The 18,938-nt window shown below is 45.5% G+C and overlaps 1 protein-coding gene across 3 annotated transcripts; it reads left to right on the top strand.

Moving 5' to 3' along the window:
• The first annotated feature begins 2,294 nt into the window (after nt 1–2,294).
• Nucleotides 2,295–18,309, top strand: LOC105535290 (signal-regulatory protein beta-1). 3 transcript variants are annotated; one of them, XM_011974325.1, is made up of 6 exons: nt 2,295–2,514; nt 7,466–7,819; nt 10,567–10,884; nt 11,469–11,801; nt 16,724–16,838; nt 17,461–18,309. In XM_011974325.1, exons 1-5 carry the CDS (start codon nt 2,439–2,441, stop codon nt 16,834–16,836), a joined length of 1,194 nt encoding a protein of 397 aa, XP_011829715.1. In that variant the 5' UTR covers nt 2,295–2,438; the 3' UTR covers nt 16,837–16,838; nt 17,461–18,309. The 3 variants fall into 3 exon arrangements, with proteins under 3 accessions (XP_011829715.1, XP_011829710.1, XP_011829722.1); XM_011974320.1 differs by having other exon boundaries at nt 17,362–18,309; XM_011974332.1 differs by lacking the exons at nt 10,567–10,884; nt 11,469–11,801; nt 17,461–18,309 and having other exon boundaries at nt 16,724–16,836.
• Nucleotides 18,310–18,938: the final 629 nt, after the last annotated feature.

Genomic DNA, 18,938 nt, shown 5'->3' with positions numbered 1-18,938 from the left:
GTCATTGGTGGACATTTGGGTTGGTTCCAAGTCTTTGCAATTGTAATTAGTGCCGCAATAAACATACGTGTGCATGTGTCTTTATAGCAGTATGATTTATAATCCTTTGGGTATATACCCAGTAATGGGATGGCTGGGTCAAATGGTATTTCTAGTTCTAGATCCTTGAGGAATCGCCACACTGTTTTCCACAATGGCTGAACTAGTTTACAGTCCCACCAACAGTGTAAAAGTGTTCCTATTTCTCCACATCCTCTCCAGCACCTGTTGTTTCCTGACTTCTTAATGATCACCATTCTCTCCCTTCAAAGGAACACAGCTCCTTGCCAGCAACGGAACAAAGCTGGACGGAGAATGACTTTGACGTGCTGAGAGAAGAAGGTTCCAGATGATCAAACTTCTCCGAGCTAAAGGAGGAAGTTTGAACTGTTAAAAGTGAAGGCCATGGAGTGTGACAACCTGTGTTCTAGTTCTAAAAGCTGGGTGATGTTGAACAAATTTATTATTGCCTGCGTGCCTCAAGTTTCCTCACCTGTAAAAAAAGGTTAATGGTAGTGCTAATTTCCTGGGGCCAGACTGATGAATTAATAAGGTAACTGACATAAAATGCTTGGCACAGTATCTGGAGAACAGGATATCTACAATAAACACAGCAGCTACTACCCTTCATGTCATCTAGAGACTAGTTTCTTGTTTTAAAGTGTAATTTGGCATCGATTAACATGATTCTATCATTTTTATGTTCATTTCTGTGACTGTGGAGAAGGAGGTGATGATTTCACCCATTGTGCATCTGCCACATTGAAACAGAAATTTGGGTGGAAATGTGATGACTTTTACGATTTCATTTGACAATTACTCATGATAGGTGAAGGATTACAAGCTCAGCATGGGAAAGAGAGGTTTCCAGACAGGTCTTTCTTAGTCATAGATGATGCAGGAGAAACCATTTCTCCTACCAAGGAAGTTTTTCTGAAGCACAAGCATATCAGGAAAGCAGTGAACTCTTCCTGTACACAAATGTAATTATAGCCACAATTTTTTGGTTATAATTAAATATGAATCAAGCCTTCTGTATGGTTTATATTACTCTTACCACATCACTACAAAGTGCATGTTATAACTTCCATTTACATGTAATTAAGTTAGGGCTTAGAGAAGTCAAGTGTCTTGCTGAAAGTCACGCAGCCGGAGATTGTAAGAAAAGGAATTCATCTACCAATTGACAAAAAGCAGGGTGAAGAGGATCCAGAGGGAGTGATTGATCTCAGAGTGTCAGAGGTAGACCAAGTATACCATATAAGCTGGGTCCCAGAAGTCCTGGGAAGCTGAGAGAAGGCCACTAGTGGGAAACTCAGCATGCAGGAGGAATGCATTTAAAAGCAATATTTGAGTTCCCTCTTCACCTGGCACCATGCGTATCAATAATAACCTACTGAATCTCAGGGATGTATAGTCATTATCTCTTTTGATGTTCACCAGAACATGGCAGTGATACTTATTATCCCAATAGAAGGCAAAACTGAACCTAGGTAGGCCCAGTAACTTCCCCAACTCCTTAACACATCTTCTTAGCCAGGGTATTTATTCTCCCGCCCTCCTCAGTTCCCATCTCAACACAGTGATGAATGGAATAGGAGTTCTGTGTGCAGAGCAAAGAGTATTGAAATTGATGTGACTGCCCCAGGAATCTGCCCTCCATATTCTCCCCCATAATAAGCTTATACTCTCTCCATAACCCATAATCCCCACCTCACCCCACAAAACAGATCCTTATTACCCTAAGCCCGCTTCCTCTCCTGGAAGAAGTCAGGAAGTAATTCCTTCTTCTGGATGCAGGCACATGAAAGTGCTAAGGTCCACATGAAACTAAACTGGGGCAAAGTTTTGCCAGTTATATTGATAAACGTTTGGAGTAGGGAACCATTTCAAGAGCAGACCTGATTCCTCTCCAACATTGAGCAGGTCCTGTCATCCCTCCTCCTGTCCCCAAATGAGTAGCATGTGGTTGAGGCTGGTGCAGAGTGAGACCACAAGCCAACCACATCCTGGGGTCTTGAGATGGAGAGTTTAGGTAACATTTCATAACCACAGGTCCTTCTTAGCTGAAGAGCACCAAATGGCAAATCACCAAGAAGACATAAAGATGGGGTGAGGAGCCATGTGGAAGGAAATCAGACCGCAAGTGGGAAGGAGGCATTTTCTCTGCTAAGCCTGTCTGATTCTCCTGAAATGGAGCGTGAATAACTGCTTGCATTGTAGCTGCTTGCTGTGCCTTTTTTCTATTTCACAACCGAGAAGCAGGTTACTGCCTCACTCCATCACAGCCACTTCCTCTTGAACCAAGGGAGGCAAGGCTTGTCTTCTCTCCTCAGAGGCGAGTCTGTGATCTTCCCAGTACAGAAGTTTGGACAGAGCAGACTCCTAAGGTCTCCAGAATGCCCATCCCAGCCTCCTGGCCCCACCTTCCTGGTCCTTTCCTGCTGATGAATCTACTGTTGGGGGGACTACCAGGTGAGCATTGCTTTGGGTTAAAGTCCTTTTTCCCTGCCCATTGAGCCATGGCCTGCCCCTGGACTTCCAGGGATTCCAGACAATGACAAGTGCGCCAAGAAAGGCCAAGGATTAGGCCTTGACTGAGAGCAGAAAATCAGGGGGCTGAGCACTTTCTCTGTGGATCTGCAGCTGGCTACCAGAGGCATTGAACCACAGGATGATTCAACCACCACTACAACAATTACTTACATTTTGATATTTCAATTGACAAAGCAGAGAAGAATCCTTATTTAAATCCTTACCAGTGCTGAGGCCCTAGGGCCAAGCAACATTCCCAAGGCCACAGACTGAGCTCAGAGACACCCTAACAGGGTTATGTGGCTCCAAGCCCAGCCCTCTCTCTTCATCACTGTGAGGAGGTGAAGTCTGTAATGGTGCTCACTTGAGATGGCCAGTGGTGCAGCGTGTCCTGGGAATGTTCAGCCATGGTTCTACCTAAGGGTGCTCCTCACTGTGTCCTCTGTTCCCCCATGCTCCTCCTTCCCCTGTGACCTGATTCTTACCACCTATTTCTCTGTGACCTCTTCCTCTTTAAGAAGTTCCACATTTGCTGCTTACTGGGTCCTATATTCCTTTCCTAGGGCTTCCATGACAAAGACCTGCCTGCTGGACAGCTAAAACTACAGACATTTACTTCCTTGTAGTTAGGGAGGCTGAAGTCCAAGATCAAGGTGTCAGCAGGGTTAGTTTCTACTGAGGTCTCTCTCCTTGGATTGTAGAGGGCCATTTTCTCTCTGTGTCTTAACATATGATCTTACTGTGTGTGTGTGTCTGTGTCCTCATCTCCTCTTCTTTTGAGAATATCAGTCATGTTGGATTAAGGCCCACCCCAATGACCTCATTTAACTAAATTCCCTCTTAAAGACTCTGTCTCCCAAACTGTAACATTCAGAGGTGCTGGGGATTAGAGCTTCAACACGTGCATTTTGAGGAACACATTCAGCCCATAACAGGTACTACAACCTCCCTTGGTTCTCTTAACTTTCCCATGGATAATTTCTTTCCCCTTCCCCAAGACAGACAGGATTGGAGGCCCTTTCCTTGTGCAGCCTGGGAGAGCCCTGCTCACTGCATCCAGGCAAGTTGCGTGTCCTGATCCCTTCTCAGGCCATGGAGCCGACCCCAGAACCAGAGGGCTGGGCACAGCAGCCTCTCAGTTCCCCACTGGGCCCTACTGTGATGTCACCTAACAGGCCCTAGAGGGCAGGGGTCTCACTTTTCAAATTATTTTTCTCACACGTACACTGTACACAAATGATAGCAGTAAGAGTTTAACAATTGAGCTCTTCCTACCATGTAGACACAGTTATTAGCATTTTGCCCGTTTTAACTCCACTAATCCTCACAACATCCCTGTGTGAAAGCAACAACTATTATCCCCTATTTGCAAACAAGGAGTCAAGGAGAGGGAAGAACTTCTCCATTCATTGTCTTCTACCTCAGTCAGTGGAGCAGCTCGAATTCAAGTCCAGGTCAACCAGCTCCAGAGTTCATTCTTTTAGTCATGTTATGCTACTAGCAGAAATATTAGAAAATGCGGGGAAGCAAACGTAGAATTAATTATTGCCTACCACACTATTTAGCAACAAATGTGATCATTTGAAGACACAAACAGGAGTGGTTGTTGCTTTTAATTTATAAGTAAAATTTGTAAAGAAGAATATGTTGCCACTGGCACCCCAAAACAACTTAGAGATGCTTGATTATGTGTCATTAATATGTGTATCACTTGAATCTCCTTTGAAGAGGTTGTTATCAATTTATGTCATCCTGTGCCCTTGAAGAAATGTGGATGTCATTATCGATATTGGAACAGGATCTACACCTTAGGATACAGTCTTGGTCGCACTCCAAAAGGCAACACAAAGCTGTACATAGCACAGCATGGGAAAGCCATCAGGGTAAAAAGTCATCTTAAATTAAAGTAGCCAATCAAAGTAGCAAATCAGTAAGGCATGAACAGTCACAGGGCTTCTCCCAGGAACTTTCCACCCCAATTTAGAATGATTCTATCCTCATTGCCGTTAGTGTTGAAAATGGTAGAGTAAGTCCTGCTGGTTGAGTCTTAAAGCATCACTCTAACACGGCCATGAAAAGTTCTTGTAGAGAGGCATATGAAGTGGAATGATTTATTCTATTCACAGGTCCTAGAGGGGGTGGGGCATGCCACACAGGAAGCCATATGGGTGGAGTTCCAGGGAGTAGCCTCAACCAAGCAGAAGCAAGAGAGATGGGCAGCAATTGCCTTTACTGGGAGTCATGATGGAGGACACAAAGAAAAAGCACGATGGGTTTTACTAGAGTGTTTCAGTGTCACTAGGTCACAGCACAGGAGGACAAGAAGAGGAATTGTGGCAGGGACCAGCATTGTCACACTGGTTACCTCATCATGTGTTTAGGGTGCTCACAGCTTGTTTGTGGGATGTTGAGGCATCAGGAAAATATGATTTTTTTAAATGTACACATAACTGGACACCTTTATTTCTTCATACAACTTTTAGTTGCCATGTAGCATCCTTTTATTTCCACCTGAAGCACTCCCTTTAGCATTTTTTGTAGGTAAGGTTTAGTGGTAATGGACTCTTTTTGCTTTTGTTTATCTAAGAATATCTGAATTCCTCCCCCATGTTTGAAGAACACTTGTCTTTCCAGGTATAGAATTCATGGTTGACAGGTTTTTCCCACTTTCAGCATTTTAAACATATCATCCCGCTGTCTTCTGGCCTCCAGTGCTTCTGAAAAGAACTCAGTTGATAAATCTTATTGAGGGTTCCTTGTATATAAGAAATCACTTCTCTCTTGCTCTTTTCAGAATTCTCTCTTTGTCTTTGGTTTTTCAAGAGTTGGAATATGATATGTATTATTGTGGATCTCTGAGCTTGTCCTTGAGTTAAATTTGCATTTCCTCAGCATCTTAATTTCTAGATTTATGAGTTATATCAAGTTTGCAACCATTTTGGCCATTATGTCTTCAAATAATCTTCTGCTCCTTTCTCTCTTCCCTTTTCATTCCCCCCGGGACTCTAATAAGGTTATTTTGATTCATTTGATTATGTCCCGCAATTCCCTTAGATTCTATTCTCTTTATTTCATTCCTTTTTTCATCCATACTTCAGTCTCAATAATTTCAATTATCCCATCTTCCAGTTTTCTGATTTTTTTCTACCAGCTCATACCTGTTGGGGAAATCCCTAGTGAACTGTATTTATTGTACTTTCAAATCCTAAGTTTCCATTTGATTTGTTTTATAATTTTTATTTCTTGATATTATTTTGTTAATGCATGTATAATCCTGTGGTTTTAGTTTTTTATCCATTGTTTCCTTTACCACTTCAATGGCGTGATCTCGGCTCACCTCAACCTCCGCCTCCCAGGTTCAAGCAATTCTCTGGCCTCAGCCTCCCAAGTAGGGATTACAGGCATGCATCACCACGCCCGACTAATTTTGCATTTCATAGAAACGAGGGTTTCTCCATGTTGGACAGGATGGTCTCGAACTCCCGACCTCGGGTGCTCGGCTCACCTCTGCCTCCCGAAGTGCTGGATTACAGGCATGAGCCACCGTGCCCAAAACCACTTCAAACACTTTTAAGACAGTGGTTTTAACATCTGGATCTAGCATCAGGGCGGACACCATATGTAAGAAAGGTCCTTACAAGAAGGAGGAAGGAGATTAATTCCTAGAGAAGGACATGTGAGGATGCAAGCAAGAGGTTAGAGTGACGGGAAGATGTCACTGCAAAAAGGAACATGGGCAGCCTCTAGAATTTGGAAAGGCAAAAACCAGAGCCTCCAGAAGACACATAGCTTTACTGAAAACTTTTTTTAAAATTGCGCATATGTGAAGCATAAAACATGATGCTTTCATGTGCATGTATTTAGTGAAGCAATTGGAGACACCCAGCATCTCCTATAGTTACCCTGCACATGTGTGTATGTCAAGAGCACATAAAATATGCTTTTAACAAAAATACTGAATTCAACACAACATTTTTAATTGGAGGCCTCATATTGCACCTTCATTCTCTGGACTTCTTTATCAACCATCTGCAATTTGTATTTTTTGACCTACATCTCCCCATCACCTCCCCCAATTTCACCCCTAGTCACCACTGTTTTATTCTCTACCATTGTGTATTTTTCTTTCATCATTACTCCTTGGTTGTAACACAGTAGCATTATATTGGACTCCTGACCTCTGCAACTATAATATGATAAATTTCTTTTGTTTTATGACACTAAATTTTGGTAATTTGTCACATCAGCATTAGGAAATTAATGTAATCTGATTAAGCTCTGAGTGAGCAATCCCTAGGGGCTTAAAACATTGTTGTGTTTACATTTTAAGCTGAATGTTCAGTGTGGGTGAGGATTCTGCACGCTATGGTCATTCATGCATTCAGGCTGATGGAGCAAGCAAACACCGTCAGTCTCCTGGGTCTCTGTGGAAGACAGAGGTTAATCCATAGGCACTCTTGCAGTTGAATATACAGCCCACAAATTATATCCATCACTTCTGCTCACAACTCAGTGGTCTAAAGAAGTCATATGGCCTTGTATGATCGATGCAATGGTCCAGAAAGTGCAACACTCCATGTGGCCAGAGAGTAGAGGATCATATATCTGCCAAGGCCTGACACTTCCAAGGAGGTCTCAGGAGCTCCACTCAGGTCCTCAATCCAAAGTGCTACCTTGAAATTGAACCTCTGTGCTTCCATGTCTTTACATGTAATACAGTCATATGTTACAGGCTTGTTGTGAGGGTTAAATAAGATAATATACAGAGTGTGCTGAGCTCAAGGCCTGCTCTTTGTGTGTACGCAGTCAATGAAAGTCATTGATAAACACTTGAGGAAACACAGAGGATCACGTAAGGATGAAAAAATGACTGCTTTGTGCTCCTTTTCAGGAGTGTTGGGTGAGGAGGAGCTGCAGGTGATTCAGCCTGAGAAGTCCGTGTCAGTCACAGCTGGAGACTCGGCCACTCTGAACTGCACTGTGACCTCCCTGATCCCTGTGGGGCCCATCCAGTGGTTCAGAGGAGCTGGACCAGGCCGGGAATTAATCTACAATCTGAAAGAAGGCCACTTTCCCCGGGTAACAATTGTTTCAGACCCCACAAAAAGAAACAACCTGGACTTTTCCATCCGCATCAGTAACATCACCCCAGCAGATGCCGGCACCTACTACTGTGTGAAGTTCCGGAAAGGGAGCCCCGATGTGGAGTTGAAGTCTGGAGCAGGCACTGAGCTGTCTGTGCGTGGTGAGTACAGTGCGGGCCTCATTCATTCCCTGGTGTGACAATAAGTCAATAATTACAGTATCCATTCTTAGAGCAATAATCAGGTGTGGTGGTTGGTGCTCATTTTCATGATCTGATGTCACCCCTTCTCCAGATCACATGAGTTGAGGCTTGGAGATGTCATGGTAGTTGCTCGAGGGTCCACGGCTTATGTTTGATGGAAAAGACAGCATCCCTAGTCTGTGGCTCTACAGCTCTTGTGTTTGCAAAGCTGACCCAGCCCTTTGGTTCCACAGATGAGGGAACTGACAGATTGAGTGATTTCCCCAGGCACAGGTCTGGACCTTGCCTTCTGCCTCCAGAGAAGGCTTCCCCCTCAGAGTGGCCGGGTCTCCTCTTTATGCAGCAGGCACTCACTGAGACCCCACTGTGCACCAGGCTCTGCCCTGGATGCTGTGCAAAGAGCAGTGAATGAAACAGCCCAAAGCTCTTCCCCACCAAGCTTACATTCTCTTCCCTTCTAATGAGGAGAAATCCATCCAGGGCATGGAGAGTGTAAATCGTGTTTTTCTTTATTTAATCTTCAGAAACACCCCACGGGGAAGATTCCTGGAAGGCACATTCACTGTTGAATCTGATGGCCTGGTGGGAGGAGATGCCAATAAGTTTGGGATTTGCTGTGGGTTCATTTGGGAAACCCTTGTGGGATTCGAGGACTGAGTCACACAGTCACCATGGGCTCTGAGCAGAGCTGCGTCATCTCAGAATGTCCCTCACCTCAGGAAAGAGGTCCCACAACTGGGTGACTTAGGCGTTCCCCATATAAGGCAGCAACAAGGCTTATTTGGGGTTTCCTGCTAGAGGCTCAAGAGCCTCGTCCTAGCTCCTGAATTCTGGAATGTCAGCACAGGAAGGACCTTCAGACCATCCAACCCAACCCCCTTTACAGATGGGAGCCTGAAGCCAAGACATGACGGGGGCCTTGTCCATGGTCACAGGGCCAATTACTGACAGAATTGGAGCCAGAGTCCATGTCTGAATCGAGGCAGTCTCCTTCCTTCCCCAGTATTAGACCTGTCTCCATAGAAGAGCCGGGTGCATCATAGGTGCTCAATAAAAGCTCCTCAAACAGAACCACAGGTCAGAGAGCCAGCATTTCTCTTTTCATCAGTTTCCCAAAGGTTCACAATGCACCTCACATGCAGACACTAAAGTCCGTTGGTGATTGGAAAAATTCTCCCAAACGTACACCCTATCTTTCTATATGGAGATTCCATATCAGGACATAAAGGCTTGCTCCATTGTTTAAAGCTGCAGAATACTCCAATTAACGGAAATATCAAATTTTATTTTACAGTCTTCTGTCAATGGATATGTAATTTATTTCCAACTTTGAGCTACTAGAGCAATCCTTCAGTGGATGACTGTATACATGTGTCACCCTCTTCAGATGGGAAATTCCAACTGGATGTGACTTTCCTAGGTCAGAGGATATGTGTGTTTTCATATTTGAGAATATTGCCTAATTTCCCTCCTAGATGATGTAGCAATCAAGGCTCCCCACAACCCTTGAACATAGGTGGGGAAGGTGGCTTTATCCTGATTGTGCAGGTATCACAGGCAAAGGCACGGAAGTTTCCACGTGGTGCCTCCCCAGCCCAGGCAATCACAGCCAGTGGCTCAGGTGTGACTCAGACTGGCTAACTCCTGGAAGGGTACTCACCCCTCTTAGCCATGCTGCCCGCCTAAATGATTCTCTTGATGAGACAGGAGGGAGGCAGAGGGAGGCCAGAGACCAGCAGTTGTGCCAGAGTCTCCTTAAAACCAGTGCTATGGGGGAGGAGCTATTTGTTGCCTCCTTTAAAGATGAAGACACTGAGGCTCAGAGAGGAGACCTGAGTGGCGAGCAGGCTGGGGAGCCAAGGTTCATCCCCACCAGACAGACTTACAGCCCCTGTCTCCGCAGCACTCACTCAGCTTTACTTTTTAAAGTGTGGCGTAATGCTCCAACCTTCTCTTTCCAAACACTTGCATTATTCAGTTATACAGCAAAAACTATCAAAAGCAAAACAGACTGAAATATTGGTGAAAAGAATAAAAATATGGGATAATTCACAAATACCTAAAGAGAGACCTCTGTATATCTGTTAATTCCGGGTTAAAGATAGATCTGTGTTTATTTTTGAGAAGCATCTTCTGTGTTTGATCCAAAGCAAAACTGCTTCCATTGCCCCATTTAATCCTGGCTACATCCCAGGAAGTAGAAATGCTGTCCTCCTATTTTGCAGATGAGGAACTGGGTGTGCCAGGCCACCTGTCTCCTGAGCTGAGCAGCCTGGCTGCAGCTCTCACGGTGGTGCCACTTTGCCATTTTTCCCGGCATTGGCTCTATAAACGCCCTCTCTGAGGTTGGTGAGCTCTCCGGGGGAGGCTGGCTAGGACCAGTTATTAACATGGAGGGAGACCAGTCATTAATTTTGTTCCTATACCCAGATTGGTGGAAGTTACCCTGTGTGAAGAGGACTGTGAACTCAGGCCTGGACTTCCCTCTGGGCCCTGCCCCTACTCACTGTCTGACCATGGGCTGTTTCTCACCTCTCAGAGCTGTTGTGGCCTGAGCTGTAAAAGGAGAATAAGGAGACTGCCCTCCCGACATTATTAGAAAGATTAAAAATTAATGTCCATGAAGGTCCTTAACATATCGCACGCTTATCATTAGTGATTGTCATCTCAGTCATGTCTCCTGATTATCGATGCTCCTTTTGCAGCCAAACCCTCTGCCCCTGTGGTATCGGGCCCCACAGCGAGGGCCACACCTGAGCACACAGTGAGCTTCACCTGCGAGTCCCACGGCTTCTCTCCCAAAGACATCACCCTGAAATGGTTCAAAAATGGGAACGAGCTCTCAGACTTCCAGACCAGCGTGGACCCCGCAGGAAAGAGCGTGTCCTACAGCATCCGCAGCACAGCCAGGGTGGTGCTGACCCGCAGAGACGTTCACTCTCAAGTCATCTGCGAGGTGGCCCATGTCACCTTGCAGGGGGACCCTCTTCGAGGGACTGCCAACTTGTCTGAGGCCATCCGAGGTAGAGGACCCTCACACCCAGCCTGAGCCCACACCTGGCTGCCAAGTCCACTCCTAACTCCCCAGGCTATTGCTCCAGATCTTGAATGGCCTGGAATCTAATTCCTGTGTTGTCCACCTTCCATGCACCTAGGTGTGCTGGTCACTTACCATCATTTAAATGGCAGCTGTCAGGGGACCAGAAACCAGGTGCCAAGCTCTATGCTAGAGAGTTTCATTTATTTCACCAAGAGCAACTACAATTAGTGAGCACCTATTGGGAGCCAAATCCCTATGTGCTTGGCGATTTCACTGATTTTGCTACTGTTCTTACACTGCAACTGCATGCAAGGGGTTGTGCTTGTAGATATCACTCATTCTTAGCCTAGTAGGAGCTACCAGTCCTTCAGCACCTACTGTGTGCCAGGCACTGTGCTTAGTAATTTCATTCATATGCAAAGAGCACCCTCAATGTCTGCACACATGCTGCCTGCCTAGCACTGTCCTGGTGATGCCCTCACTGTGGTGGTGGGAGCTACATTATGGAGCCCTCCCTGTGATCTGTCTGTGCCACAATGTCAGAGCTTCTGCCCTGTGCTGTTTCAGTTCCACCCACCTTGGAGGTTTTCCAACAGCCCATGAGGGCAGAGAACCAGGCGAACGTCACCTGCCAAGTGAGGAAATTCTACCCCCAGAGACTCCTGCTGACCTGGTTGGAGAATGGAAACGTGTCCCAGACAGAAACAGCTTCGACCCTCACAGAGAACAAGGATGGTACCTACAACTGGACGAGCTGGCTCCTGGTGAACACCTGTGCCCACAGGGATGGTGTGGTGCTCACCTGCCAGGTGGAACATGATGGGCAGCCAGCGGTCAGCAAAAGCCATACCCTGGAGATCTCAGCCCACCAGAAAGAACAGTGCTCGGATACCACTTCTGGTAAGGTTACTTCAAATTTTTAAATTTTATCTTTTTCTTTCATGTTAAAATTAATATTTATGTTTGTCATAAAATAAGATAAGCTAGAAGCCTATAAATATAAAGTAGAATTTTAAAGTCAGCATCATTCTTCCAAATCTCACCCTCTAAGAGTCATCACTATTAAGAGTTTGAGGTACAACCTGACAGATTTTTTGACATAAATGCATATTGAATGAGGAAGAAAGGAGGCAAAGGGATCATGTGTTCATCGCATTCTGCATCTTACTTTTTACCCCTGACAGTTATTACATTCCCGTTTCTCATCAGCCACCCTGTCTCCTTCCTACTCCTTCTGACCTCTGCCTTGTCTGTTCCTTCCTGAACTTTTCCATTCATATCTGTGACCTGCCCCCAGCAGACTCCCACATCTGCTGTATGAATTTCAGAAAGACATGTGGAATCTAAACCCGGACCAGGCCCCCAGGTGACCATAAGTGGTAAAAGCATGGGCTTCATTTGGGTCCTGATGATGATATTTGACCAATAACAATCACAACAGCTCTCTGCAGATTTATTATGTGCAAATTTCTGTTCATCTATGATCTCCTTTCCTGCTTCAACCATCCAGTGAGTCTGGAGTTTTACAGAAGGGGAAACCAGGACTTGGGAAGCAATAGGGGATATTGTTGAAGACAATTAGATCAAGGCATTAGACCAGATGACTGGTCCAAACTAATCAAGGTAAGTCTGAGGTCCTGAGGACAGGGTCACCACCAGCCTATAATGCCAAATTTATGCTAGTTTGAGAAATGTTCCCTTTCTGCTGGGACACAAAATGTCCCAAGGATGTGAATTTGGCCAGTGTTCCCTCATCTATGACCAAAATAGATCTTATTTCCCTCTCATATAATACTAGGAGGGGTCTCTATTCCAGAAGACTTTTAGAAGGCCCAGGTTCCTTCCCACATACTCTATGGCATTGACTTTATCTACTGGGTCAATGCCGGGTCGCTGATTTGTCCATGTCCCTGCCTGCTGGAAGAGAGAAGACAGGAAGCAGAGGACAACAATGTCCTCTATAATCAGAGATGTGTGGAAGGTACATAGTCACGTCCACTGCTCACCCAGTTATGTGTGCCCATGCAGTTGCAAGAGGAGTCCACAATTGTGTGATCTGATAATTGAGGACATTTTTTACAAAAACAATATCATTATGAACTTAATAAAATGTAAAATTTTTATACCATTAAATTTCATAAAATTGCTAAAATAATTCTCTCACGTCACCTAAAATGTAGCATACATTCATATTTCCCCAAATTTCTTTTGTAACCATTTTTCTGTGCACCAAATTTGGTTTTAATTTATCTTTAAATGTTTGGTAGTATTTTTCTATGAAGTATCTATGAAATACCTCAAGAATATTTTGGGGTACTTTAAAATTATGAATTGACTTTCCTCAATAGTTTAGGGCTATTCACATTATTCATTTCATATTGGGTGAGATCTGGCAACTTGTGCTTTTCAAAGAGTTTTTGGTCCATTTTATCTATGTCATCATATTTCTGTGTGTAGAGTTGTTTATAATATCCCTTATGATCCTTTTGATGTCTGCAGGGTCTGTAGTGATAGCCCTCGTTTCATCCTGATATTTAAAATGTGCCATTTCTTTTTTCTTATTCATCAACCTTGCTATAATTTTTCCTACTTTATTGATCCTTCCAAAGGATCAACTGCTTCAGTTGGTTTTTGTATTGTTTTTATATTTTAATTTCATTAATTTTCTGTTCTCTTCTCTTTTTATTAATTCTTATCTCTGGCTTGTTTTGGGTTTATTTTGCTCTACTTCTTGTAGTTTCTTGAAGTGGGGATTTATATTATTAAATAGAGACATTTTCTCTTTTCTGTGTCTTTTTTTTGGTCATGTTCTATGGCTGGGAGCTCATACTGAGGGGATGGGTCCCAGGTGCCTGGCCTCAGGGCTGTTCCTCAGCCCTCAGGTCCCTAGCCAGTCTGCCTTCCTTTTTCACCTTGGAAGTTCTCCTATGCCTGCGCCTCATATTTCCAGAGTTCTTAGTCCTGCTTCTTGAGGAGGAGCAGGAAGAGATGAATCTGCACCATCTGTCTGAAGCTGAAGTTGCTTTTTAGACTTCCATCCACTCACTGGAGCTCCGACCAGGGCTGCCATTTTCGGGTGCTTTCAGTGTGCTGGATGTAGCATCCTTGCTCATGTGCTATGGCTGGAAATGCATGTTAAGTTGTCTAGGCAGGTACACAACATGCAAGATGCCTTATGTGATGTGCTGCACCAGCAGCATGGCAGCCTAGTGAGATTGTGCACTAGGGTGTGGTGAAGGTTCTCTTTTGACCCACAGTCATTTTGCAGTTTGGCACTCTTTGTTCAAGTAATACTCAGAGCCAGGTTTGTGCAAAACTTACTTTTCCTTTTTTGCTTTTTCTTTTGGTTTGGGGAGGTTAGTTATAATTAGTTATGCTGCTGCAACTGCCTCCAGAAACCCAGAAGATGACTGATGATCATAAGTTCTTTGACCCAAACATTCCCTCCCACATCTCAGGGTCCCCCAACTTCCCCATCAGGGCCCTAGCCCAGCACAGCAGCCTGTCGAAGCTGAGATTCATCCTCCTCTGTGGTTCTGCTACTCTTATAATGATCCAGAACCCAATCTTCTATTCTTTCTGCCCTCTGGCTCCAGGAGATAACAATCTGCACTGCTGCCAAGAAGTCCTCTGGTTTTCACACTAAGCCTTAATTCACGATAAGTTACTCTTAGCTTCTCATCATCTTTCCCCAAAGAATTGGTGCCCAGCAACAGCCATCAAACACCTTAGTCCTCATAACTACCATTTCCCAATCCAGTTTCAAATGGCTGATGCCAAGGAATTTCCTTCGTACTTCACTGCCAGCGAAAGTTGTATTAATTGCACCATAGCTGCAAGCCAGGGCCAGCCCAGCTCCACTCACTACCAGCCCTGGGGTCCTCATTGCTAGCTAATCTTGATGAGTGGTCAGTTTCCAAACTTGCATTTTAGAGTCTACTTTTCAGACCATTTCCACTGTCAGTTTTGCTAGGAGGTCAACTGGAGGTGGATACAGGAATTCAGGAAGCATGTTAAAGTGCTGTCAGGGTCAATATGCCTGAGGGAGTGAGGCAGAAGTGTAGGAGAGGGACGTGCTGAGCCACAGTGCAGGCAGGACAAAGACCCAGCTGATTCTTCAGAGAAGCCAAGGGCTGAGAGAGTCCCTTAGAGTTGTGTTAATTGAGGAGAGCGGCGTGGCCTTCCTATTTTCAATTCAACCAGTCTTTCTATGGGCTGCCCCGTAGAAGGAGGAGTGAACTTGGAGAGTACAACTCTCCTCAAGGGGGACAAAGTTCCAGAGAGCCACCCAGCTGAGAACTGCTGGCCTCCAACATTCCAGCCACAGATGCTGAGATCTCCATTCCTTCCTTAAGGACCTATCAGCACCATTTTATTTCCCAGAAAACATACATGAAAACAGAAGTAAACATAACTTCATTTGTTTGCTTTTAATAGCAAAAAAATGCTCATTGTAAAAATGCAAAGAATCCAAATGTGTGCTCCCCCAGATCTGACTGTCTGTCCAACAGAGAGATTTCAGATGGCACCCGCTCTGGGGTCGAGGTGAGCTTGATGTCTGAGTCCCTTCCAAGCATGAGAGTCATGCTTTGACTTGCCAGGGTGTTTTCTATCCAGCACAGTATATTAGGCCCAGCCCCTCAAGGGCCTCCCCAGCTCTCAAAAACACGGGGTCCACCCTCACTGTGGGGGCTAAACAGGGCAGCCTGCAAATCTTTCACTCTGAAGCCATCCTCATATAAACAAAAAGCATGTTAGTTGCTTGCTGCATGTAGAATCCAATCAAGGAGAGCAAGGTCTGATACCAAAAAAAGTGAATTTATTCCAAAGCTAGGTTGGGGAAGGGGCACAAAGTGTCCTGCCTTTAAATGTGCCGCTTCCCCTTTGGAGCAGAAAGCAGACACTTTCATAAGGTAATGGGGATGGGACCAAGGGCAGGGGTCCCTCTGCTAGTGCCTGGTGACTTAGCTACCTGACAGTTGAGTTGGCGCCATCCTGGACAGAAGTCAGTTGTAGAAGTGGCCAAGTGGGCATGCTTTCCATATGCCCTCCTGGTGGATGAAAGTCTGGAAGCTACCCCTGGAGGTGAAGTTTCCGTGGTGGGTATGCTTTGGTGTGCCAACTTTCCAGCAGAGATCTGTCTTGGAGCACACAGAAGAACTTGCCCTGCAGAGAATATCTGGTGAGGGGGAGGTGAAAGGTTATATTTGCATTTCTGAAGGGCTAAGTAGGAAACTGGGAGCAGGGGGAAACGGGAAAGAAAACAAAGAGAAAATAAACTACGTCTTAGCAAACTGGGGGTACTCGGTTATACTCATGACCCCTACCTGCCCTTTCATAATTGTTCCTATGACCCTGCAAAATTGGACTTGTCTTGTTCAAAAGGACACAGTCTTAGGAATCATCCTGAGGGACATAATGATGGGCTACCCTAAGTTTGGATGCAAGTAACCTTGTGACCCTCCCTAAATTCTCTGAACCTCAATCTCCCCATCAGAATGGAATAATAAACCCTGCCCTACAGGCTTGTGAGGATCAAGTGAGGGACTCAGGTGCTACACATATGAATACGTGAGTACACATTCTGTCCCCTTCGTCCCTCCGGGAGGATAGCCCGGCAGCCTGGTACAGGGTAAGGGAATGAGGAACCTCTCTCCCTGGCTTCTGCCTTATGTTGCAGCTAAGGCAGCCAGGGTAAGATGCAGCCTCCAAAGATTTGGAGCAGTGACAGTCCCAGGTAGCCTCCGATGGGGTAAGTGGGGTTCTCTGGGATGGCATCCTGGGTAGCCCCCTCCTAACTTCTCCTGTCTCCTGATTTCCAGGCCCAGTACTGGCTCCCACTGCTCCACTTCTCATAGCTGTCCTCCTGGGCCCCAAGGTGCTGCTGGTGGTTGGTGTCTCTGTCATCTATGTCTACTGGAAGCAGAAGGCCTGACTGTAAGTGTGGGGGATGGAGGCCCGACCAAGGGCTGCACCAAAAGGGCAGGGCCAGCAGGAGGGTCCAGCCCACATATCATGCAGCATCAGGGTTAGTGGAGCTTAGAGAAGGTGACCGAGCTCCCTCCGCATCCTCAGAACGCTCAGGGAACCCTCTAAGAGGCTCCCAACCCCCAGTAAGTATGTGGGTGCTTGAGGAGGCATAAGCCAGAGTGTCCAAAGGTTTTTACAGCACCCCAGGGGTCCCATGAGGAGGTGAGAAGAGGAACGTTCATCAGGGGCTACTGAGTGGGTGTCCCTTGCAGGCCATCTCTAGATTATTTGATGCTGAACTCCATGGGCCCAAAGGAATCCCCACTGTCAAGTCATGTTGAGAAACCGCAGATGGGCAGCTCTTAGGGCTGTACCCATTCTGACCCTCTTTGTGCCTGAGTGGAAGCAATGAGGGAAGGGACACCAGGACTCAGGAAGAGGGCTGAGTCGGCAGAGTCCTATCTCAGGGCTGCCTGTCCACTTGCAACAGGCATCCCAGAAGGAGACCAGCACCGGGAATATAACAGCCTCCCAGGAAATGTTTCTTAAATGATGAGCAGATGATTAAATATGGACATGTTATCCACAGCTCCTTCCCTCCTCCCCTGCCGCATGGGACCCCCAGTCTCTGCTGCCTCCTTCCTTCCTTGAAGGGCTCTGACTGAGAGAAGGGGCTGGTGAGAAGCTTCCCCAGGCTCAGCTCCAAACGCCTCCCCTCCCAGGACATCTTACTGCCCACAGGTTCCTGTTGCTCCTTTGCAGAGTCCTTGATTCTCCAGAGCAGTCTTCATTCATGGTCCTGAGCAGAAGCCATGGCATGGGGCTCTGGGGAGTGACTCATGACACCTCCCTAGGATGTGGGAAACACGCCAAATCTAAACCCATCAGGACACCTCTCCTCCATCGTCTTGGACTGTCCATAAGCCACAAACTGCAGTTCAGATTCTCAAGAGTTCTTCTGCCTTCTGGATTCCTGCCTACCCAATGACCCAGCCTTGTTGAGATTCTCTATTGCCTCCTGAATACAAATTAACACTCATCCTGGTTTTAAGGAGAAAAAATGATTCTCCTTCCTCTTTGTTTAAACATATGATACAGTTTGGATATTTTTGTCCCACAAATCTCGATGTGAAATTTCATCCCCTATGTGGGAGGTGGGGTCAGGTGGGAGGTGTTTGGGTCATGGGGATGGATTCATCATGAATGACTTGGTGCTATCTTGGTCTATTAGTACCCACAAGATCTGACTGTTTAAAAGTGCCTAGCAGCTCCCTCTTCTCTCTTTCTCTTCCTCTCTCCCCATGTTATGCCAACTTCACTTCACTGTCCACTGTGAGTAGAAGCACTCTGAGGCCCTCCTCAGCAGCAGATGCAAGTACCATGCTTCTTGTACAGTCTGCAGAACCAAAAGCCAAATAAACCTCTTCTTTATAAATTATCCAGCCTCAGGTATTCTTTTATAGCAACACACATGGACAAAGACAGTGTGCTACTCCTCACACCTAGAAAGAAAGCAGCTCTCCCTCCTCTCTCTGTGATGGAAACACTAGTTTTTCTATCATCCTGCAACCTTCCTAAATCTGTTGCTCATGGTAAAAATACCGTGACAGTCCTAAAGCCATGGAGTCCTTCTCGATTTCTTCTTTGTTTATACCTCATACTCAGTTCTGCTTCAAAATGCTTACGTCCCCTGGTGAGATTGTGTTTGACAATTGACTCTTTGAAAGAAAAAAGAAGGCTGAATTGTAGTGTTTGTCAATTTCTGTGGGGTGAATACTCCCAACATGGCCCATTTCAAGCTTCTAACACTTTAAAAACTAGAATACACAATTCCTGAAAATTTAACAGTTGACTCTCCTGAGCCAGTCCCAGCCTGCTCCGGCACACAAAGGAGTTGTACCCATAACCTGCACACCTCTCACCTCCATCACTCCTGCATGGTCCCAGCCAGCATCATCTCCTCCTGGACCACTTACAGAGCTTCTGCTGGATTGCGTTTTTCAGCCTCAGTTATTGTTTGTTTTTCTTTTTTTAATTTATTTTTTATTTTTATTTATTTATTTATTT

The sequence above is a fragment of the Mandrillus leucophaeus genome, unplaced genomic scaffold, assembly GCF_000951045.1.
Source record: "Mandrillus leucophaeus isolate KB7577 unplaced genomic scaffold, Mleu.le_1.0 Scaffold101, whole genome shotgun sequence".
Taxonomy (NCBI): domain Eukaryota; kingdom Metazoa; phylum Chordata; class Mammalia; order Primates; family Cercopithecidae; genus Mandrillus; species Mandrillus leucophaeus.
The sequence above is the reverse complement of the archived record's forward strand: the minus strand, read 5'-3'. Positions and strand labels throughout refer to the sequence as shown.

Bases quoted from the DNA above. Each gene is read 5' to 3' on its own strand.
- LOC105535290 (XM_011974325.1), top strand. From the start codon at position 2,439: ATGCCCATCCCAGCCTCCTGGCCCCACCTTCCTGGTCCTTTCCTGCTG. The intron at 2,515-7,465 runs GTGAGCATTGCT...GCTCCTTTTCAG, and splicing joins ACTGTTGGGGGGACTACCAG to GAGTGTTGGGTGAGGAGGAG. The intron at 10,885-11,468 runs GTAGAGGACCCT...GTGCTGTTTCAG, and splicing joins CTTGTCTGAGGCCATCCGAG to TTCCACCCACCTTGGAGGTT.